Below are 24,302 nucleotides of genomic sequence, written 5' to 3'. Positions count from 1 at the left end.
CGCGTACCACACATGCGCGACAGGCGGGCGAACTTTAGAGCAGGAGGAGGATGGGACCAGGCAGGCAGTGCGTGGGGGCGCACATGCGCGGTGACGGGCGGGAGGGGAGGCTGGTTGTGAGGATGGCCTAGAGCCCGTTATTGTAACGGGCTGAGGTCCACTAGTAATAATATAATGAGAGCTTAGTTCTACTGGGCATGTCCGGACCTTGCTTGAGCATGCCTAGCTTGAGTGTACTCTTCCATGGCATGGCCGGGAGCGCGACCACAAGAAACCTTTTCGACAAGCTTTTTCAGGAGAATTCTGATGGAATATTGAAACATCGCCAGCGAGTGCTTGCTTTGTACTGCTCAATGCAATGCAAAAGTTTGTAGCTTTTGATAACACCCCCTCACTTCTGCGGCTCTCCACATTCCTGCCGCACTCAATTGTTAAAAAGAATGGGCTCTTCTAATAAAGTTTGGATTGACATTTTGAAGAGAAATCCATGAAAGGCCGAAGCTTTCAATACCATATATCACCGCGGAAAGGCAAATTTTGGGTGTAAAGTGGGAGGTCGGCCTATCCACGGGCAATATACTGTGTGTGACATGTCTGGCGGCCCCATATGCAGAGTGCAATGTGGCGCGTGCTGCAGCATGTATAACTTCCTGTCCTTGCTCCGGCTTGCATCCTCTAGTGTTCCCAGCAGCTTTTCAAACTGACCGCTAGAGCTCCAGGCTCATTGCGGTTACATGACAATGAGCCTGGAGCTCTATTGGCCAGTTCCGAAGCTGCATGGGACACTAGAGGATGCAATGACTGGTATCGCCCCAAAAAAGCACATACTCTAACTATTGTGGGTTTAAATTGCACACCGTCAATAATTGTATAAAGCGTAACTTTTAATATCGTCAATACATCAATAGTTGTATAAAGCATAATTTTTAATATCCAACAAATTATAGGACAGATGCATAAAAACAATTGTACTGCAGTATTGTTTTGCTGGTGCAACCTGATGTGTTGTAATCAAAGTGCCTCTTTTCAACTGATAGAATTCCTTTTTAACCCAAACGCTAATTTTGCGCATGCTACATTTTTGCCTTTGGGCTAAAGCTAATGGGAGCGCAAGAAAATTGCATACTAAATGCAGTGCTATGCGATTTTTCTTGCCTTTTCCCCATTAAACTGCCTAGTGGTATTGACGGTTATACACGTCCATACATAACATGCTGTGAACAGTATTGACGTGCACACAAGTTAATACTCTCCTGCATTGTATACTAGACCCTTGCTTGACACATTTTGGTAAGTTGCAGGGAAAAAAAAAATTATGAAAATTGGTTGGATCACTTTTTGCACCTGGGGAAATTGAACGCCAGGGAGGTTAAATGTTTGTTCTAACGGAACTGTTGGAAAAATGCAAATACAATCACTGCACGAAAATGAATGTAAAACCTGCTAAAACCGGCTTGATATAAATTACAAGAAAATAGTGATCAGTGTGTTTTGTGATTGTGATTTTCAGTGGAAAAAGGCCCCAAAGGAGGGTGTTTAGTTCACCAAGCACCATATAGTGTATTGGAGGCCTGGGTGAGCTCCGAGCTTCTTGAAATTTTACATTCAGGTGCATTTTAGGGATTATCTGGCTGCTTCGTTTTACCAATTGTGCTTCACCAAATAAGCTTGTGTAAGTTTCTGATGATCACTCTGTTTATAATTTCTTATTGTTCCGCTGTGCTTATTGATACTCACGCATAAGTGAAGCCTAAGATATGAATGTTTATTTTTTATTTATTTTATTTTATTTATTTTTTTGCTTTTTTCTTTTTTTTGTTCTTCCACAGGCACATTTTATATGTAATTAGCTGCACGTGGCTGCAAAATCACATGTATGTATCAATCAAACAACAAATGAAAAATACTGGAGCAATACTGAGAAGTGTAACACTGAGATGTGCATAGAAAGAGCTGTTAAAGTTGCAGTCACTTTATTTTGATAAACATACAGCCTATTCATTAATATTACTCCCTGTTATGTTGCTATTTTTTATATACAGCGAAAAAATTGGTAGTAACACTAGTCACAGAAATAGTGGTAATCATTGTGGTTCGGCTGGAGCCAAAAGTTATCGCATTTAATATTTTTTACACAAGGCTTTAAGGTGCCCAATGCCCATGGGCAGATTGACTAAAAGAAAAATCTCTCTCTGATTGGAGAGAGATCTGTTGGGTGCCCATAGACTGCAGGACTATTCACGATCAACTTCAGCATGAAATCTCTCTAGAATTGGCCTAGTGATGCTGCTGTACCCCCAAATGTTAATGCCTCCCCACCCCTCAACTGTGCCTGTGCATTGTAATCTCATCTGCTTCATCTGCTGCGACTGTCCAGCTGCTCCTGGTCTCCTCAGCTGTCTACCTCAAGCGCCGCCATCCTACATAGTGGCGCTTATAGCACGTGCCTAGTGGCGCTCGGAGGAGATGGTGGACTAAGATGGTGGATGCATAGCTTCTGAATGGAGCAAGAATCTCCTTTTAGCACTGTTCAAGATCTCATGTCGTATTTCTCATAATCCTCCTCCTGAAGAGGAGCATCTCCTCTGATTTTTGTTTTGGTGAAATTAGTGGCTGTTGTATATTAGGGCTGCCTGTAGCCAGCAGAGGGCAATCTGATTGGCTGGCTTGGCCTGACTGCCCTCAGTACTTATGGTCCTCTAGGTGCATTACAGACAGGAATGCTTGGCACCACTGGCAGGACTTGTTCCTGCTATGGCAAAAAGGAGAGAGACACTTTGCACAGTCACTGATTGCATTGGCTGGTCCTAGAAGAAACACGGAATTGTACCTGTAACAGCATTCCCCAGAAATGTTTTCCAGCCGGTTGGCATGAAAAAGTAGCCGGGTGGGGTGAGATGACAGAATGCAGGGCCGGTGCTTCTCTGCACAACTCTGCTTACAAAAGAGGAGGAGGTGAGCTGATAACAGCCGGGTGCTCACCAAAACTAGCCGGGTGGACCACCCGCCTAAAAGCCTGGGGAGAACACTGCATATAAAACAAGATCTGCTGAATTATTTCACAGAACTGATGACCCTGACCACATTCTCTAAGAGTAAGGTGATTTTTTTTTTTTTTTTTTTTTTTAACATAAGTATGCTTCATCACAGTCAGCCAAATGAGACCTTGTTACTTTTGGGGTAAACCATCAACACTGATGCAAACAGCTACAGCAGCACTGTTCTCGCTGCAGCATTTTGAGAAAATTGAAAACACGTGCTGCTTGTACCATTTTAAGATCGATTTTTCCTTAAAGAGAACCTGAACTGAAAATAAAATGTCAACATAACCATACACAAGTCATACTTCCTTAAAGTGAACCTTAAGTCAGAAAAAAAAGTTTTACTCACCTGGGGCTTCTACCAGCCCCCTGCAGCAGTCCTGTGCCCTTGCAGCCACTCACTAATCCTCTGGTCCCCCGCAGCCAGCTAGTTTCGTTTTTGCCAACAGGCCCGTCAGGACTGGCCACGCGTAGCTTTTTCCGCATTCCCGACTGTAATTAGCGCTATTGCGGGCCGCAACGCGTACAAAAATACGCGTTGCCGCATATCTATGCGTTTGTAATGTGGCAACGCGTATTTTTGTACTTGTTGCGGCCCGCAATAGCGCTAATTACAGTCCGGAATGCGGAAAAAGCTACGCGTGGCCAGTCCTGACAGGCCTGTCGGCAAAAACGAAACAGCTGGCAGTGGGGGACCAGAGGATTAGTGAGTGGCTGCGAGGGCGCAGGACTGCTGCAGGGGGCTGGTAGAAGCCCCAGGTGAGTAAAACTAATTTTTTTTTTCCTGGCTTAAGTGTCTCTTTAACTGTAATATCACCCACTTGAGCCATAGGGAAACATGGACATTACCTTGCACATTCAGTTGTAACTGACAGCTGCTGATATATAACTGACAGCAACTGGTCTATTTCATTTCTGACAAAATATTGTCAGAACTGGAAGGGATCATTGTAAGAAGAAAATTGTGAGCTTCTGAGAGGAACTGACAGTGAGGTTAGTATGTAATATTCATTTGCAGCTACATCATGTGTTTATTTTAAACTAGCTGACCTAAGCCCATTTAAAAACGGGCTCTAGGTCTTTCGCCGCCCGCCCACCCGTCCGTCACGCGCCCGCCTGCAGGTCGGCTGGCCTGCCTCCTGCCCGTCCTGCGTCCTGTGTCGGTGCAGGACATGCGCAAAAGCACTGACACAGGGACACTTGTATTTTATACATAGAGATAATTTTACTTGCTTCAGGTTCCCTTAAAAGAAATGTGCAAAACGCACATTCATTTAACCCTTTAGCAGCCAATTTATTTATAAGCTTGAAAGTGCTTTAGCCCAATTTATTTTAGCACTTTTTTATTATTTATTACATTTCCTTGTTACTAATTAGTGCTGATGTAATGTGTGTATATATGGCCACTTGTCACTAGGAGGCAGTGTGAGACAACAACAGAGGACCTCTGCTTTCAGTTTCTATATCCTCTGCTAGCAGAGAGACATCAGAGCATTCCAAGAATTTACAGCACGAGTTCTGCTGACTGAGGTCAAAAGCAGTGCACTTATCTCAAACCAGATCATTCCTTTGAATCTGCTAATGGATTAAAAATCGCTCTGAAAATAGTTTTACAAAATTGCAATTGCTAAGCGCTTATCGATTACGCTTTGTAGTGTGAGCTAGGCTTTGAGTTCAAGAAAACATAGGAGAGATTGTTTTTAGTTTATTTTTTCCCCAGTCTCAAAACTTCATATTCTGATCATTTTATTGCATTGGTGCTTATTTAAGAGTCTTATGAGTTTAAACAGATATTTCTGCATAAATGTCTTCTGAGGCATAAACAGGGACAGTATTAATGTGGCTACACTTTGTGGTTAGAAGCTGAGAAGCTTTACAAAATCTTGCAGCTTTTGTGTTTACATAACAGGCACTCCTTAGATCCGGGCTGCTGCTGGTGAGCACTGTGTTTCTGCTGTCTGTGGTGGCACAACATCCATCTTCTAATAAAGCCTCACAAAAGCCATTATAAATGTTTATAATAGGATAGACAAAAGATTCAATAAAACCATCAAATAGAACAAAAACCAACAGAAAAAAGAGCCACTACCACCCCACCCTTCCCCATCTGCTTATAGACCCATTACCAGGCAAAGCTTCAAGAAACGGACACCGTAATTTGTAGTATTTCATGTTTCTAGTTAGCAAATGGTGTTATGTATTAATAAATAGATTGATTGATTTTATATAGTATTTTTTTTTGTACTGTGTGTATGTTTATTGCACTCTAGGCAGCTCCAAAATACAAGCCACTTGCCTAAAGTTGTGTAGGTCCTCTTTGTGTTGCCAAAACAGCTCTGACCTGCCATGGTGTGGAACACATGAGACCAAAGAAGGTGTCCTGTTATCTGGCACCAAGTTGTTGGCAGCATATCCTTAAACTCTTGTCAACTGGAAGTTGGGGCCTTCTTAGATCAGACTTGTTTTTCCAGTACACGCCATGAATGCTTGGTCGGACTGAGATCCAAGAAATTTGGAGGCCCAAGACGCAGCAGACTAGGCCACCACCTTTCATTGTTCCGTAGTTCATTTTTTACTCTTGCCCATTTTAGGAGCTTTTATTAGTAGACCAAGACTATAGACATTCTGGTCTTCAGCTATGCTGCCTCTGTTTACAGCAGATTTTTATTTATTTATTTTAAATTCCTCCAGCACCTCAAATTCAAGATTTGACTCTTCACTTGCGATCTAATCTATCCGCTTCTCTTTCCTTGACAGGCACCATTGTAACAAGATGGTCATTGTTAAGGCTCGTGCACACGCCTGACTGCAGCCTACGACGGGTCCATCGGCACCTCCCGTTGAGCGGGTTTTCAGCAGCCAGTACAGCGTGTGTACAGTCTGTCGGCGGACTAATAAGGCTGTTTCTGAGGGCGGATCGTTACTTGCGTTAGTAAGTCGGGGACTACCTGTATTTACAGTTAAAATGGTCTTCTACCCCAACCATTTTATTTTATCGATGCAGATGCTAAAAGGGAAATTTTTTTTTTCAAAACTTCCAAATTCCATCTAAAAGTGAACAAAGCATAACTGCATGAAGTATCTGTAATGTAAGGCAAGGGGTCACAGAGGGCAGGGAGATGCTGAGGTCCCCTCTATCGAATAGATTAATCCTTGCAAAGATAAAGACAGGAAACGGGCCTCCCATTTCCTGTAAACTGCAAAATGTTGGTGACTTTTGTGCGTTATTTCTTTAAATTCCTGTACCAAACCATGGGAAAATGAAATCTCATGGCATGACTCCTTATGGAGGAAAGGGGCACCTTTCCGTATAACAAGTGGCTCTTTGGTCGGCCAGTGCTGAAATCATGTATGTGCTAGTCCCCGAAGTAATAAAACAAACCACAAAGTTGCCATCAAGTTTATTTTATTGCGTTCTGTGAATGACCGAGCAAACAAAAGCCAACCAAAATATGTGAGCATTGTTCATCAATTCATTAAAACCTATATTTTCATTTATTTGCTGTTCCTGAACACCTGGGTTTAAAGTAACCCCGAGGTAAGAATTTATCTGAAAGCTGCCATATTTATTTCCTTCTAAGCAATACCAGATGCCTGGCTATCCTGCTGATCATCTGCCTCTAATACTTTTATCTGTAGACCCAGAACAAGCATGCAGGAGATCAGATGTTTCTGTCAGTATTGTCCGATCTGATAAGATTAGCTGCATGCTTGTTTCTGGTGTACTTCAGACACTATTAGAGTCAAATAGATCAGCAGGAGAGGAGAGGCGCCCAATGCTTTTTACTACAGCACACCTGGCCTGATGAAGTGATACATTTTGGGCTCACGAAACGCGTTGCCTTTTTGAACAATACTGTAATTTCTGTCTGAGGTAGGCCACCTCAATTTTAACCTTTTTGTTTTATACTCTTGGGTGCCTCACCATCGTGCGTGTGTGTATATACAGATCAAATGTTCTGACAATTTTGTCACATCTGACAAGATTATCGGCATGCTTGTTTATGCTGTGATTCAGACTCTACTGCAGCCAAATAGATCAGCAGGGCTGCCAGGCAACTGGTATTGTTTAGAGAGCCCAGGGTCGGCTCAAAAAAAATAAAAAAAAAAATAGGCTACCTGATCCGTAGGGCTGAGTGGATCAGATAGCTGCAAAAAACGCAGCTCCCGAGGGCCGCAATGGCCCACTTTCACTTGCGTGACCCCTGGATTACGACGCTGCCCTGAGAGACTGTGTTGTCTCTCTTAGTGTGCAGGGGAGCGGCAGGAGGCGTGGCCAGCGGAGAGAGCTGCCCAATGGCAGCTCAGGAAACCCTGTAAGAACGCCCCTGGTGGGCGTTTTAAACAGGGAATTCTCTGGGCAGCTCATTCTATCCTAGGGAGCAGTACATTTGCTGTTGAATTTCTCAGTGGGCACTACAATAGTGGTTGGCTGAGAGATGTCTGTACATTTATAAATTCATGAAGCGCTAAAGGATATATACAGACATCGGGAAATGGGGACAATCACATTCGATTTTCACAGGAAGTATCACAAATGATTGTGAAAATCTAGCTTGTGTATGTAGCCTATTTCTTCATCACTGTACAAAAAATAGGGCTGTTTTGTATTCTCCCTTTTTTTTTTTTTTTTTTTTTTAGCCCCTGTTTTGAGAGATTCTTCATGGCACAATATATACCCAAAGAGGTGATGCCATTCCACCTCCTCCACAACTGCATAAAAACACCACCTTATGTTGGAAGTTACCGTAATATTCTTCTTGGCATTATTGAAACAGTTGGAAGAGCTATATTTATTTATTTAGCTATATTTTTCCTCCCATTTAGCAGTACTGGATACAGTGTGAAAACATTTGATGTTTTCTCAATAATTTCCCTCTATACTTCCATTGAGGTGAAGCAGTTAAAGGACACCTGAAGAGAGAGGGATTTGGAGACTGTTCTATTTACCGTATTTCCTTTTAGGCTGCTTACACACCAAGACGTTACAGGCGCACGTTAGTGCGCCTGTAACGCTCCCCCAACGCACAGCAATGTAACACAAGTGGGCTGTTCACACAGCCCACGTTGCGTTACATGTAACGCTGCACGTTCTGTGCACAGTGCAGCATGCTACGGCGTTGGAGCGGCTATAGCCGCGTTAGACTGTTTGCACATGCGCAGTGGGGGGCGGAGAGGAGGCGGGGAGAGCCAGCTACAGTAGCCGCGCACATGGCTACTTAATATTCACTGCACTGGCGGCAGCTGATTGGCCGGCGGGACCACGTGATGCGGAGTGTCTCGCTCCGCATCACGTGGTCCCGCTGGCCAATCAGCGCCACTCTGGGAGACATTATAGGACTCGAGCCGCCTAACGCGGCTCACTCTACCGTCGGCTTTTGCAGCACCATACGTTGTGTTAGGTGCACGTTATGCGACCTTAACGTGGCACCTAACACAACGTCTTGGTGTGCAAGAAGCCTTATACCATACCAGTTGCCTGGCATCCTCTTTCATACATTTAATAGTGGCTGAATCATCCACCTGAAACAGCATGCGGCTTCAGTCAAACACCTGATCTGCTGCATGCTTGTTCAGGGTTTATGGCTGAAAGCAGTAGAGACAGAGTATCAGCAGGACAGGTAGTGAGGCCTTGGGCACACCAAAAACCACAAGCAGATCCGCAAAACGCTAGTGTTTTTAGCTGCGTTTTTTCTTCTTATATTGAAGCGTTTTGCGCTGCGGTTTTTGGTACAGCAGATTACAGACATTGTTATAGTAAAGCTGTTACTGAACAGCTTCTATAACAAAAACGCCTGGCAAACCGCTCTGAAAAATGCTACATCAGAGCGGGTTGCGTTTTTTTCCTATACTTTACAATGAGGCAGAAACGCCTCCGCAATCCAAAATCTGTAGCAGCCCGGGAGTATGCGTTTCTGCAAAACGCCTCCCACTCTGGTGTGCACCACCCCATTGAAATACATTACCCTAGCGTTTCCACATCCGCAATCGGATCTGAAAACGCTGCCGAACCGCTCTGGTGTGCACTAGGCCTTAATGTGCATTGCTTAAGGAAGGAAATAAACATGTCAGTCTCCATATCGCTCTCCCTTATGCTGGGGATACACTGTACGTTTCTGTACTGTGTATCGACCAGCTGATCCGGCCAGCTGACTATATTCAGCTGGCCCGATCAAGCTGCTCGACCCCCGCCCGCTCGATTCCCGCCTGCGGACAATGGCAGGGAATCGAGCGCTGATAAGGAAGCGGGGACGAGCGGGAATCGATCCGGGTGCACGCGCGGACGAGCGGGGACGCGGCTGGGGTCAATCCGGCGGCTAATTGAGCTGCCAGTCGACCCGTCTATCCCCAGGTGTCCTCTTGGCTGTGTGTGTACTAGAAGTACTGTATGTGAGTGCGAATCTTGTAAATTTTAAAATGCAAAAATACCCATGTAAATGCAAAATCGCATATGCATATATTTTTACATGCAAACTTGCAATCTCAGTTGCCATTTTTTGTGTGTGTTTTTTTGTTTTATTCTAAAGTATTCCTATTGTTGATTGCGTATGTATAAACTTACGCGCTAACACAATTTCATCACACCTGATTCTCCTGCATGCAAAGTTATGGATGCAATTTTTGGATCTAATTGTTATTACATTATTATTATTGATTTATAAAGCACCAACCTATTCTGTGGTGCTGTACCAAGTAAGACACGAACATGGGGTAAATTATAATACAGACAAATGGTATGGACCAATATACAAAATACAGAATTTGGTACAAAATACCAATTTTTTTTTTATTTTTTTTTAGAATGGGCACTGTATTGAAATTCTATGAGGGTTTATTGGCTAACTTATTGCTTTTATTTTCTACTTCTTTTCTGCATTTATGCAACACTTGTATATATATGGTGCTTGTGATCTTTTGATTGCACTTTATCTCCTGATGTTTGTATTACTGGATTATCTGTCAGTACGTCTAAGGACAAGTAATTTTTGTACTACTTACCTTTTCTGACCGTGAAACGTTTTTAAGTGGAGTAGACCTTCAATCAAGAACTATGGCCTTTACCAATTGATTTTTAACTGAAAAACTCTGAACATTGATCAGGTGGTTTTTATCTCCATCAAGGGACAGCAGCGTGGGATAGGGGGGAGTGCAGGTGGGACCGGAAGATGGTCAACTTCTTCATAGCTCTGAACGGCATTATGCAAATTGTTTTGATCAACAATTACATCACGTGGTGCAGGGACGTAAAATGATCCACATTCCCTGATCAACCTGGTCAGGGAAATATTGATCGATTGGAACATCTGCTGACAATCTGTTGTGTATGGCTACCTAAAGAGGGAGTGAGAGGGGATTCGCTTTCAAAAAATTTGCAATTCATTTTTTTCCCTAGGAGATAATTTTTCATTTTCTCTTTAAAATAACTTTTCAGCACTTTGCAAATAAAAGTACCCAAAAATAGATGAGAAAGTACTATCAAAATTATTTTAAGCATTTTCTTGCTTTCTGGTGGCTTAACCACTTATGCCCTTCGTGGCAGTATATCTACACCCTGCAGGACTTCAGTTCTGCCCAGTGGCGTAGATAGTCGTCCATTGCGGCAGGCGGCAGTTGCTCGCGCGCTTGCTCGCTCCTGTGCATGTTCTGGTCGCCGCCCGTTAGACCAGAGATCAATGAATGGGAACACCGTTCCTATTCACCGATCTAAGTACCTGTGATCAATGGCCACCGTTATCAATGAGATGATGTGGTCATTGATAAAAATGAAGTAACACGTACACGCGTTATTTCCTCTAAGCGCACAGGAAGAAAAAGTGGGTGGACATCTTGTGGCCAAATAGTAAAATTAACCCCTTACCTCCTCCACTCTCTCATAGTTACCAAAATCAAACATTTACATAGAAAAAAAAAAAACTACATTAAAAAAAAAATAGTTACCTTAATATGTATATCCTGATGGTATATTACTGTTATGTTTGTAAATATGGGCTTGTAATTAGTGATGGGCGCAAAACAGAAAAAATACACCTTTATTTCCAAATAAAATATTGTCGGCCTACATTGTACTAGGGGAATATTTTTAAATGTTGTAATAACTGGGACAAATAAAATGTGTAGGTGTTATCCCTAGTAGAACATTTTATTTTAAAACTAATGATATTTTTTCCCATTTTTTTTTGTCCTTATTATTCCCATCAAAATGCATTTAGAATAAAATAATTCTTAGCAAAAGGTACCACCCAAAGAAAGCCTACCGGTAATTGGTGGTGAAAAAAAAAAAGATATAGATCATTTTCGTTGTGATAAGTAGTTATAAAATTATTGGCGAATGAATGGGAGGAGCGTTGAAATGTGAAAATTGCTCTGGCACAGAAGGGGGAAAAACCTCTTAGTAGGGAAGTGATTAAAAGGCATTTTATTTACAAGTTCTGAAAATATCACCTAGGAGAAAAAGTGAATTACATATGGCCCAGGTCTTCAGATTGAGACTGGGTTCACACCTAAAAGGTGCACAGTTCCAATCCTGTCAGGTAAAACTGATAGAAAACTGAAAGGACAAGATTGGAATGGAAATGTACAGATTTATGTGTGAGCCAAGCCTTGCAGCTTGGAGCTATGCAATATCCATTTCGTAGGGCTTTAACTGCCTCTGTGATCGTGAAAGACGAGAAGTATTTGGGCTTTTTTTCTTTCTCTAGTTGTGAAACTGTTAATAACAGCTGTTTTGGCCTCTGACATGATGTCATTTCCAGCTTGGCAGGAGTCTCAGATCTGTCATGGTAGGGAGGGGGTTACAGCCAGTGCATGCTGTGTCCCAGGACCCTGTTTACTTTCTGTTCCCTGCCAATAAAGGCCCTGTTTAAATAGGACGGCAGCACGGCTGCCCAGCACACATGAGGAAGCTCTGCGGCTTGTGCTCTTTGTCAGATGAAACGCTGCTGTGGAGAATGAGACTGCAGGATGCCTTTTCTTCTAGGCCTGAGACAGGTAAGGCCCCCCTGGACGGCAGCGGTTTCACTCAAGGAAGCTGTCTGGGTGTCTCCATGGCTGTCGCTGAGAGTTTAGACTTCAGAGGTCTCACATACAAACATAGCACAGGAGACAAACAAGCCTTGCAAGGCTGCCTTCCTTCTAGCACTGCGTTCTACAGCTCAGGCAGACCACAGCTAGTTCTCTGAAACTCGTGCTGAAAAAGTGCTGTCTTTGTGTAAGTGACAACAGGCAGTCACACAGGGTTCCCTGGAATGTGTTTTTGTTGTATGAAATCTATGATCTAAACTTCAAGCACGTTATACATTTTGTAAACCTCAAACTTGTGCAGTCCCCCAACTTTTCCCGTGTCACATATTTGTGATTGATTATCTAAGTGTGTAAACAAGTCTCTTTATTGTACAGCAGCGGCACTGCATTTTATATAAACAAATATTAATAATTATTATTTAGTATTTATATTGTCGTCATCTTCCGCAGTGCTGTACAGAGTATATTGTCTTGTCGCTTAACTGTCCTTCAGAGGGGTTCACAATCTAATTCCTACCATAGTCGTATATCTATGTATGTATTATGTAGGGTATGTATCGTAATCTAGGGTCAATTTAGGGGGAAGCCAATTAACCTGTATGTTTTTGGGATGTGGGAGTTAATTGGAGTGCTCAGAGGAAACCCACACAGACATGGGAGAACATACACACTGTCGACAGCAAGAAATGCGTGGTGAACAGCTGTGCAGGTCACTGAGAACCTGTGTCTCTACCGGTGCCCAGTCTCGGCCGGATTGCTCTAACGGCTTCGGTAGTATCCAAACAAAAAGGAAGAGACCGGCTGCAAAATCGCAGTTCCTGTTCGCTAAATACAAAGCAAGTGATTTTTGCAGCCGGTAGTGTGCCGTCTCTTCCTTTTTGTTTGCATACAAACTCTGTGCAGATAATTCTCTGGCTGGGATTTGAATCGGGGACCCAGTGCTGTATGGCGAGGGTGCTAACCACTATGCCATCGTGCTGCCCAAATAATAATATTGGAACTTATTAAGATGATGTGGACCCTCATTCCATAAAGCTTTCTCCAAAACTTTCAAACAGGGAGTGCTTTGCACTTTGACAATAAAATATCAGCAAGCAACGTATGCAAAAGCTGTTGTATGATTATTCTTGCTTCTTTCTACTCTTCACTAGCTTGATGCTAGTTTAGCAGTTAAGATAAGGGAGCATCTCAGAGAAATCAGAAGAAAAGTTTATAGAATTAGGGCAAAATAAGAAATTTGATTTTGGTCAGAGGAAATCACTTTAGGAATTCTAGATGCATAATGGGAGACCTGAGGATATCTACTTGGACAGTGGGAAACCAGAAGAGGAACTGGTACAAAGTGTACCGGAAGACATATAGTATTGCAGCGATAGCCCTGTCTGTGTATGTATGGACCACTTCATTCAGTTAGTGTGTGTGGACAATGCAGTATTTAAGCTGCACACACACGCTGGGGTGAACTCAAAGGTGGTGAATGTTAAAGGCTGCCTGACATCTGCTAAAGATCTAGTATGCTTGATCTAGAGGTCCTTGATCCCAAGCACTGCCCAATCACCTTGTTTACCTCCTCTCCCCCGCCCAAGGGAATCCGCTTTGCTGTGCGCTGCTAGTTCTCCCTCCAAATCCCTACTCAGCAACAGACTCATCGCTAGCCTGGAGGTTAGTGATGTGTCTGTACAGTGTCAGCACTGCACTGCCGCCCGATGGATCGAATATGAGGCTTATGTAAAGGTGACATACAACACAGTACAGTAATAGCAAGTTTGACTTGGTGAACAATAACACGATTGGTTGCCTTTAGGCTTAGTCCACTTCCAATCAGATGACTGGATTGTCCAAAAATGTGGATGTGAGTTCTGCTTTATTCTGATCACAAACTTCTGATAAGTAGATCTTCAGTTGGAGTGATCTTACAGTACTATGTGTACAGGGGAACAATTCATTTAATCTGCAGACATTTCTTTCTGAGTAGCTTCTTGTGCCTGGAAAGTGTAATGGTTAAGGGCTCTGCCTCTGACACGGGAGACCTGGGTTCGAATCTCGGCTCAGTAAGCCAGCACCTATTCAGTAGGAGACCTTGGGCAAGTCTCCCCAACACTGCTACTGCCTATAGAGCGCGTCCTAGTGGCTGCAGCTCTGGCGCTTTGAGTCCGCCAGGAGAAAAGCGCTATATAAGTGTTTGTCTTTTTTGTGGCAACCAACAAAATTCCATCATAAATATGGAATTCCCATCAAAACAGTTAACTATCAGTACATTGATTAGAAGGTTGATAGACCACGTGATTGTATTGGGATCTGACTGTTTGTTTTAAGCCCCATACAAACACTTAACAGCAGTATTATATGCTTTCACAACTTTTGTTGAAATACCTAAAAAAAAAAAAAAAAAAAAAAAAAAAAGTATTTTGCTATTGTTCAAAGAGCTGATAACACTGATAAGAAGTCAATCCAACTGTTAGATTGACTTCTTATCAGTCTTATCAGCTCTTTGAACAATCGCAAAAGATGTTTTTAGGTGTTTCAACTTGTTTCACAACAAAAGTTGTGAAAGCATAAAAGACCGCTGTTGAGCAGGTGTATGGGGCTTTAGGCCTTATTTACTTCAGTTGGGCGCCTGACTGCTCTTTGGGATAATAAAGGAAATCTGTAGTGGAAGGACACTACTGATGTATGAAAGATCAACATGTCAGGCAACTGGTATGGTTTAAAAGGAAATAAATATGACAGCCTGAGCCTCCATATCTCTCTCGCTTGAGGTGTCCTTCAAATAACCCTTAGTAAAAGCCTGTACACATTTGTAACTTAGGTTGCCACAAACTGATCCTTCCTTTATTTGGGTGCCTTTCCTAAATTTGTACAAGAATCTCCTGCTATCTGCCAAGAACTTATAGAACGTGATGAAAAACTGTGCTCAGTCCCAACTAGGGAAGGCCTGTAGGAATGTGAGATATGATGTAATCTTCAATGGGATATTTTGAATTGGATAAAAAACGCTGGAATTTCTGAACTGGTCTCATTGTCAGCTAGGAGAAGTGCGGAAAATGTCGCTGGTTCTAGCGATAACAGACTTTTTGAGCCAAGCTACCCTGCTTGCTTATCATATATTCTGGCAACATAGTGTGTTTCAGCATTTGTCTATTCTCACCACCTTGCTAAAAAGTGACTTCTGAAAGGCATTTACAGGATAAAGCCCTAGCAGGAAGTGTACCTTAACCCAGGAACTCTTTAACAAAAGCAATGTTTAAGGTTCCCTCAGAGACGTGGTTCCACAAATACCATTGGTGGTTCAATGGAACCTCCTTTCAAGAGAAGTTTCGCTATCCAGTCTTTTTGTGTACTCCAGTGCTGCCTCACTATTGTCCTTGCTGTACTTAAAGGGAACCAGAGATGACGCACCCTCATGTATTTTACTATATATATCAGTGGGAACATTAGAGAAAACGCCTAACCTGCTCTCTGTTTCATTCTGCACTGCACAGCTTGCTTCTAATCGGCCCTGATAAATCCTCGACTCAGCATTCAGTCTGGCTTTGCTCAGGAATATTTATAGCTCAGTCTGTGTTCTCTCATGTCTTTTCAAGCCCAGGCCTGCCCCCTGCTGGCTCTGCTCAGGAATCCTTATATCTGAGTCATTATAGCAAAGCCAGACTGAATGTTCAGTCGGGGATTTTATCAGGGCTGATTAGAAACAAGTTGTGCAGTGCAGAATGAAACAGAAAGCAGGGTAGGTGTTTTCTCTAATGTTCCCACTGATCTATATGGTAAAATACATGAGGGTGCTTCGTCTCTGGTTCACTTTAAAGCGGAGCTGAACCCAGAACTTCCTCTCTGCTCTAAAGGATACACAACAGCATGATAACCTTTACAGAAAAACATTTTTGTTACAGCTGATACAAATCCTGCAATAAATCTGCTGTGCGTCTACTTCCTACTTTCATGGAAGCAGACAGTTAACATCCTATGTTTACAAATTAGCTGCTCTGCTAAGGCAGCCAGCTGGCACAGCTGAGAGATCAAATTACAGTTGTGATTTAAATAAATGTCCAGGCTTTGCAAAAGGAAAGAAGGCACCCCTAACAAAATACAGCAGATCCTACAGCCCCGGCAAGCAAGGTGATATGCCACTTGTGCTAGTGAGGTTATTTTTATTGTAGAACATCACAAAGATGGGATAGAGTAAAGTTTTTTTTTTTTTTTTTTTTTTAGTTCAGATTTGCTTTAGTTTTATAATGTGAAAATATTTGTATGCTTGCATTATTTAGCCCCCTTTTTAAAAATACAGGCTGGATTCACAGTGGTCAGTTGTATAATGCACCTGTTATGAGTAAGAACTGCATTGGAGATTGGGCATAGCATTTAATACAAAGCCTGCATGCAGCGCATTAGAATAACGCCATCAGTTACAGCGCAGTACTGTGAATAGGCCCATAGATTTGTATGGGCAGCGAGTTGACATTCAGAATTGCAGGCATGTCATCCACATTATGCCCAGTATAAGCTATTGAATTGCGATTATATATTTGATTCATGGGCGCATAGCATTGTACAGCACTAAGTGAAATATATTTCTGCTGAAAAAGTGGAGAAGGTGGTGGTGTTGATCACTAACAGGCAAACTATACCGCAACAGACGCTCCAGCTGCAAGAGTGACACCATTGTTCTGGCCTTTCGGGAATGGGTGGAAACAAATCATTGCAGGGAAGTCTCGTCACTGATATCCATTTGAAAACAAAAACTTTAATAAACTCTTGTAAGTGTCGAACATATGAGCTAACACTAGACTAAACTATAATGGGCTGGTAAAGTGATTCAGCCCACGGTTTCCTGCTTACAGCTGAAATATTAGTTTTGGAAGGAAATGAATTATAACTGCAAGTCCACACAGTACACCAATTTTTTTCAATAACTTTATTATTTTCTGTATCTGTTTTATCCTCACATGACCGAAGTCCCTTTATTTCTGAAGGGAAAAAGCCAGGTTCATTTGGCCTATTTATTGGAGAGTTCTAAGCTGGTTTCCCCTCATTTCAATCTGTTTTTAATAGAGCGCTGCCAGAGTGAGGCTTGAATAAATAGCAGGTTTTTTTGGGTCACCCTGAAAGACCTTGCACTGTGCTCGCCCTGACTTTCAGTGAGCTCAGCAACCACTATCCAAATAAGAAAGTAAATAATTTTACAGGCTGCGTCCTGAAAGGGGAAACAGTAGCGAATGACTCTGGTGGTTCCCGATTGGGAATAGGATCCTTGCCAAGCATTTGTCCCGAAGCTTCTCTGAGCGGCACGCAGAGCCCGGCAATGGATTCCAGGCCTCCTTCCTGACATGTTTTCCCCCGACAGATAAACCACAGAACTCGGCAGGCCACCTTGTAAGTAACCATGTTGCCAGGGTGATAAGAGTTTTAAAATGACAGCGGCCCTATGGCTAGCTACTTAACACGATATCCAACAAACCAGCCACAGTGCAAACATTCATGGAATGGAAACATCTAGCATAACTCTTCTTTATGCTTGAGACCTTGGAATGCCAGTGCTAGTTGTATGACTAAGGGCCTTTTCACACTATACATCTCCCAGTGATGTGCTTTCTCATGGATCAGCCTTTCTCAAACTTCTTATCCTGGAGGAACCCCTTCAAATCATTTTCGTATCTCAGGGAACTTCTGCATTAACAGAGGGAGAGGCAATTTATTTTATATTAGGATTGGTTGTTAGCGGACACCCATTTCATGCTCTCCATCATTGCGATTCCCATTATAGTTGCCCAGTGTTTGGGTTTTCTCTCTTTCCTCTTCATCTGCTGTACACACATCCTTAGTTCTGGCATCCCACATGCCACATGTTATTCATCACCAATGTAATGTGTCATACCAGTCATGTGGCCACTGTACCATTTAAAGTGAACTGAGCATCTTTTTTATCACTCAGGACATTTCTATAGCACATGAAAAATGCATGCCGACAATCTGTTTCATTAATAAAAAAAACTTTTATTTTACCTTGTATTATACATTCAAAGTAGTTTTAGTAGCCTGTTTCAGCAGGCCTGCCCGACCGTCCCCAACCACAGAGACTTCAGCAACCTAATTGTTTTATTGAGCTAATTACCAAGAGGTAAACAATGCCTTTTCATCAGCATAGGGGGTGAGTAATTAAGGCTGTTTCTTCAAAGCCATTGCGTGTGTCAACGTGTCAAGATAGCATCTCTAACTTCTGTAAATAAGGAATGTGAGAAGGGGAGTGGGGAACAAGGCAGCTTCTATGCCAGGAGAGATTCCAGTGAAAGAGAATGTGCTCAGTTCCCTTTAAGAACAAGTAAGCCAGCTAGAATTTAGGATGGACAGAAAATTAGTGAAGAGGATATTGAGAAGCTAGGGACGTCAATTTGAAACTTTCTCAACCTGCCATCTGATTCTGTTCATCTCGAAGGGGGAAAATGCCAGGGAAGTCCTCAAGTAACCATGGAGTTCTAGAGAACCCTGGTTGAGAAACTCTGTCATAGATGGTGTGCTTTGGAAAGCGCAGCATGCTACTTCAGAGTGTGCGCACCATGCACTTCTGATGTACCCGAGGATCGCTTCACTTCGTGTTGACGAAATCGCAGCTGAAACCACCAGGGCTGTGGAGTCGAAATTTTGGTTACTTGGAGTTAGAGTCGGTGGTTTGATGTACTGAGGAGTCTGAGTCCGATGATTTTCGTACCGACTCCACAGCCCTGTAAATCACACAAGTGGAAACGACCTCAAACCTGCAGTTGCATGTGTATCTTACACTGACCACTATAAAGCACGAAAGCCAACCACAATGACATGTTCTGGTATGAATGTGCTATAATATCCAAGTACAGGATGTGCAATGGAGGCATGGACAACCTGAGAGTGCTCAACTTCCCAACTTCACAAAATAAGTTTTATTGCAGTTAAAGGAGAACTGTAGTGAGAGGTAGATAGAGGCTGCCATATTGATTTCCTTTTAAGCAATACCAGTTGCCTGGCTATCCAGCTGATCACCTGCCTCTAATACTTTTTGCCCTAGACCCTGAACAAGCATGCAGCAGATCAGATTTTCTGACATTTTTGTCAGATCTGACAAGATTAGCTGCATGCTTGTTTCTGGTGTGATTCTGCAGGCAAATGGCTCAGCAGGACTGCCAGGTAACTGGTATTGCTTAAAAGGAAATCAATATGGCAGCCTCCATATCCCTTTCACTACAGTTCTCCTTTAAGGTGGGTTGTAACAGTTTGCCCACATGAAATAACCAGGCTATTGGTTAAAAGAAGACAGAGATCAGCATTGGTTGTTCTGGGCTTCTGTTCCACTTTGCTCTAGTCTGCTTTGCAACTGTCCCATTATGTAGGCCCCTCTGTGTCATATTTAGCAGGATTTACTATGCAAGTGGCTAGAGAATGCCAGGCATCCAGGATGAGGGGTTAGTCAGAAATGCTCTGGCTGCTTCCTCCTGACCCTACATGCATCCAAACCGCTAGACTGTCTGAGGCTCATAAGGCTGCTCAGGTTTTGATGCTGTACCTTTCCTCTAGAGAAGGACCAGGAGGGAGTGGTCAGATTAATAATATTATTTATTCATTATTGGAAACTAAAAGTCAGAAGACATACTGTAGGGGCTGCAATATGTCAATTTCCTGGCCGTCAAAACAGACTTGAAGCTAAAATAAAATACAAACCAACTTCCCTCAGAAGTGGTAACAATCTGAATAATCTGGAGGCTCCACTGATCTTCTTACTAGCGTTGGTGCATTCGATATATTCAAATCTTCCCAGAGCAGGATCATCCACCAGGAAACCTAGGTAGGTGCTTGGGGTCTGTGTGTCAAGGGGCCCACCAGCCACCACCTTTGACCTCTCTCCACAGCTTACCAAAAGGACCACAAGGCCCCAAATCTACTACCTTGCCTAGGACCAAATTACCGTACATCTTAATCCAACTCTGCTTGTTCGAAATTCTGCTGATCTGAACCTGAATGTTCCTGCATGCACACCGCAGCAGGGAGTGTTAACTCACCCTTGTCACTGCTGCCCTCCACGTCACTTTCCAGCTCTTGTATACTTCCACCTTCCTGAAGATCTTTCATGAGGAAGTATATGAGAGCTGGAACACGGAGGGCAGCACACAGAAATGGTGACAAGGGTCGACACTGCCTGGTGCGGTGCGCATGCACAACAATTCAGGTTCAGAATTCGAATATGCTGAATGTACCAACCCTACCTCTTCCAACCCACCATTCCAGTGCTGGGTCCATTGAAACATATTTGTCAAGTGCTTGTTAAATATGCTTCTCATGGCTACACTTCCATCATGTATGAGTTCATCTGTACTGGGTATGCTTGGGTAGGCTCCACACATGCCCAGTAGAATGAAGCGGCTCATGAGCGGCTTAGTTTTACTAAGCATGTGTGGCGCTTACTTGCACATGCCCAGTACAGATAAGCTCATACATGGATGGGAGCACGTCCACCAGAAGAAGTGTCCTGGGCAGCAACTGTGGGCTGAAAGAGGATCTAGGAAGCCTCTGGAACAGTGTTTGGACTCCTTACCAAGTATTTAACAAGTGATTTAATTTGTGTTTTAACAAGTTAGCCACTGAGCTTCTTTATAGACCTAAACATATTGATGTGGGAATACAGAGGCTTCCCCCTTCTAAGGTGCTTCTTCCCTACAGGTACACTTTAATTGGTAGATTTTAAAGTGGACCTGAACTGTTGCACATGACAGAAAACCTAGAGAAATGCACCCTGTATGTATTTACGAAGTTTAGCCTGTCTAATCCCCCCCCCCCCACCCCCTGTGACTAAAGGTGCGTACACACGCACGCACCACGGCCGCCAATGACTGGTTCGGCAGACCCTCCCGCTGGGCGGACTTTCAGGCGACTGATAAGGCTGTTTCTGAGCGATCCGCTCAGCGGATTGTTCAGAAACAGCCTTATCAGTTTGCCGACAGTGCGTACACACGCACTACTGTCGCCTGAAAGTCCGCCCAGCGGGAGGGTCTGACGGACCCGTCGTTGGCGGCCGTAGTGCGTGTGTACGCAAATTAATCACAACTGTAATTTCACGTCTTCACTGTGCCATCTGGCTGCCTCGGCAGAGCAGCTAATTTTTTTTATTTATTTATTTTTAACTCAGCAAGTCCTTTTATTGAGGAAAGTGGCAGTTAAAGGGGTCATTCTCTGCATGCAGGCAGGATAGCAAATAAAGTATAAACGTTTCATCATACAGTGGAAATGTAATGCAGCAGAGAAAAGGCTTCAATACCTTGCTGGAGAGCAGTAGAGAGCAGCTAATTTCTAAACACAGGAGGTTAACCCTATGTCTGCTTCCATGAAAGCAGGAAGTAGACACACTGCAGATTTATTGCAGGATTTGTATCAGCTGTAACAAAAGTTTTTTTTTGCTTTAAAGGTAATTATGCTGTTGCGTATCTTTTAGAGCGGAGAGGAAGTTCTGAGTTCATAGACAATAAGGTTATGAGATTGCAGAAAAGTCCTATTTAGGGTTTGGACTATAGATGCAATTATTTATCTCATCCGTTTATTTTCATTTTAGGTTTGCTTTAAAGGGAACCTGAAGGGAGAGGCATACAGAGGCTGCCATCTTCATTCATTAATAATCCTGCCAGTTGCCTGGACACTGGCCCAGAATGAGCCTGCAGATCAGACGCTGTGACTGGTCTAACACCGCGGGCTGCATGCTTGTTGCAGGGGTGTGACTCAAAAAAAAAACCACGCCAAAAGCTCAGCATGACAGCCAGGCAAGTGAAATGCATTACATTTTCCAGAACACTGCTGCGCCAAGGATGCAGGCTGTCTGTGAGGAGAAGCTTGCAGCCTGTGATCCATTGCAGCCATAAGATGCTATGAAAAACTTGTAAATGAAAATAATAGGGTGATTGAATTTCTGTGGTCATGGCTAGATGCCAGGCATCCCTGTGTATTGCTGTGGTTATACTCTGTACGTGAGCATGATCACACCATGCGCTGTGAATGTGGCCATTTCATAATGCAAGCTCAAGTACTCGCTGTTTCTGGATCTATGATGATCAGGCTCCATGTAGATCACCATACATAAGCAACATTTGCTGGTTGTTCTTTATGCAGGTGTTTTGTTACACCAAGCGAAGCAATTGCTGTAGTCAGTCAGCAGAGCTGATAATCTAAAATCTACAACCGATTAGAATTCTGATCAAGAAAGTTGATTATTCATCATCATCATCATCATCATCATATTAGAAGCAAAAATGTTGGAGAAATTATACCACTAAGCAGGGGCGTTGCTAGGATGTGAAGAGATCCGGGGCATTTTTGGGCACTCTGCCAGAAAATGGGTGTGGCCATGCAGCAGAATGTAGGTGTAGTCATGGGTGTAGGCAAATTTTAAATGAACTTAAAGGGGAACTTCAGCCTAAACAAACATACTGTCATCAAGTTACATTAGTTATGTTAAGTAGAATAGATAGGTAATCTCTTACCCACCCTGTTTTAAAAGAATAGGCAAATTTTTGTGATTCATGGGGGCTGCCATGTTTGTCATGGGGGCAGCCATCTTTTTGGTTGAAAGGAGGTGACAAGGAGGATGAGACACAGTTCCAACTGTCCTGTGTCCTGATTACCCCTCCCAGCTGCACACGCTAGGTTTCAAATGTCAAATTCAAATTGTAAAAAAAAAAATTGCACCAAAACAGCAGAACGAGAGCAACAACATCAGAAATCCCATCACGCTTTTTACAGCATCAGGGGAAAAAAGCCCGGGCAGTTTTCTTCTGTGCAGCTAAAAATGAGGTTTTATAAGAGAAACAAAGTTCTGATGCTGTGAAACTGTTAAAGAAACACCAAGCCTTTTCAGTGCAGAGTCGATTTTTAGTCCGGATGTTCACTTTAACAGCGGTTGAAGTAGGCCTGCCCAGCAAAATGCCCCCGTAGAAGAACCACAGCTCCCTGATTGCCCCCATAAAGGCATCACAGTGCCCAGTATGCCCACATAGAGGCATTGCAGCACCCAGCATATCCCCAACTGATGCACCACATCTCCCAGCATGCCCCCTATTGAGGCACAACCACTGACTCTGCCTGGGGGACATCCAGGGCACGTGCCACTGATCTTTGGGCCTAGCAACGCCCCTGCCGCTAAGGAGGTTTATAAACGTGGCTGGACAGGAGCTTTAACCAAACCCAGAATACTTGCACAAGCTTTTTTTTTTTTTTTATTGCCTTCTTCTGAGGCCTGGAATCCACTAGAAATCGCAATCGCTAGCGTTTTTAATGAGCGTTTTGTAATCGATTTCATGAGTGTTTTCTGGTGACTTTGGTAGTGATTTTAACCACTTAAGCCCAAAGGGTTGAATTTTTTTTTTTTACATCCGAGCAACTTTCACCTCCCATTCATTTTCCAATAACTTTATCACTACTCATCACAATGAATTGATCTATATCTTGTTTTTTCCGCCACCAATTAGGCTTTCTGTGGGTGGTACATTTTGCTAAGAGCCACTTTACTGTAAATGCATTTTAACAGGAAGAATAAGAAAAAAACGGAAAAAATGCATTATTTCTCAGTTTTCAGCCATTATAGTTTTAAAATAATACATGCCTCCATAATTAAAACTCACGTATTGTATTTGCCCATATGCCCCAGGTATTACACCGTTAAAATTTATGTCCCTATCACAATGTATGGCGACAATATTTTATTTGGAAATAAAGGTGCATTTTTTCAATTTGCGTCCATCACTATTTAGAAGCCCATAATTTATTAAATCGTATTGATATACTCCTTTGACATGCATATTTAAAAAGTTCAGACCCTTAGGTAACTATTTATGTTTTGTTTTTTTGTTTTTTATTGTAATTTTTTTTTTTTTTTATTTAAACTTGTATGTGGGTATTTTTTGGTGTAGGAGGTAAACAGGGAATTGTAAATGTTTGTAAATGTATTTTATTCAGGTGTAAGTGTTTTTGGTGTAGTTAGCGATTTGGCCACAAGATGGCCACAATCAAAAAGTCCCGGGAGCGATCGATCTCGCTCCCAGGCAGAAGAAAGGAGACCAGAGCTCAGAAAAGCCGCAGCGTCTGAAGAGACGCTGTCGGCTTTTCTCCGGGGGGGTCCGATCAGCGAAAGGGATTTATAATCCCTTTCACTGATCGGTGGGCTAGCGGCCAGCAGCGGGGGCGCGCACGGGGAGGCCCGCGGGAGCACCCGCGGGAGTGCGCGCAGCCTAACTG

At 43.0% G+C, this 24,302-nt stretch overlaps 1 protein-coding gene across 2 annotated transcripts in view; it reads left to right on the top strand.

Annotated features, from left to right (window-relative positions):
* The window catches only part of WBP1L (WW domain binding protein 1 like), a 93,199-nt gene that overhangs the window by 35,105 nt on the left and 33,792 nt on the right, over positions 1-24,302 (top strand). Inside the window, exon 1 of one of the 2 annotated variants that reach the window (XM_068257532.1) lies at positions 11,912-12,029. The exons of the other annotated variant lie outside the window; for it this stretch is intronic. Within the exon in view, the coding sequence (XP_068113633.1) occupies positions 12,003-12,029 (27 nt within the window). The 5' untranslated portion in view covers positions 11,912-12,002. Of the gene's footprint in view, positions 1-11,911; positions 12,030-24,302 lie in introns of those variants that run through there. 2 annotated transcript variants of the gene reach the window in all.

The sequence above is a fragment of the Hyperolius riggenbachi genome, chromosome 10, assembly GCF_040937935.1.
Source record: "Hyperolius riggenbachi isolate aHypRig1 chromosome 10, aHypRig1.pri, whole genome shotgun sequence".
Lineage (NCBI taxonomy): Eukaryota > Metazoa > Chordata > Amphibia > Anura > Hyperoliidae > Hyperolius > Hyperolius riggenbachi.
This window is presented reverse-complemented; position numbering and strand designations above follow the sequence as displayed.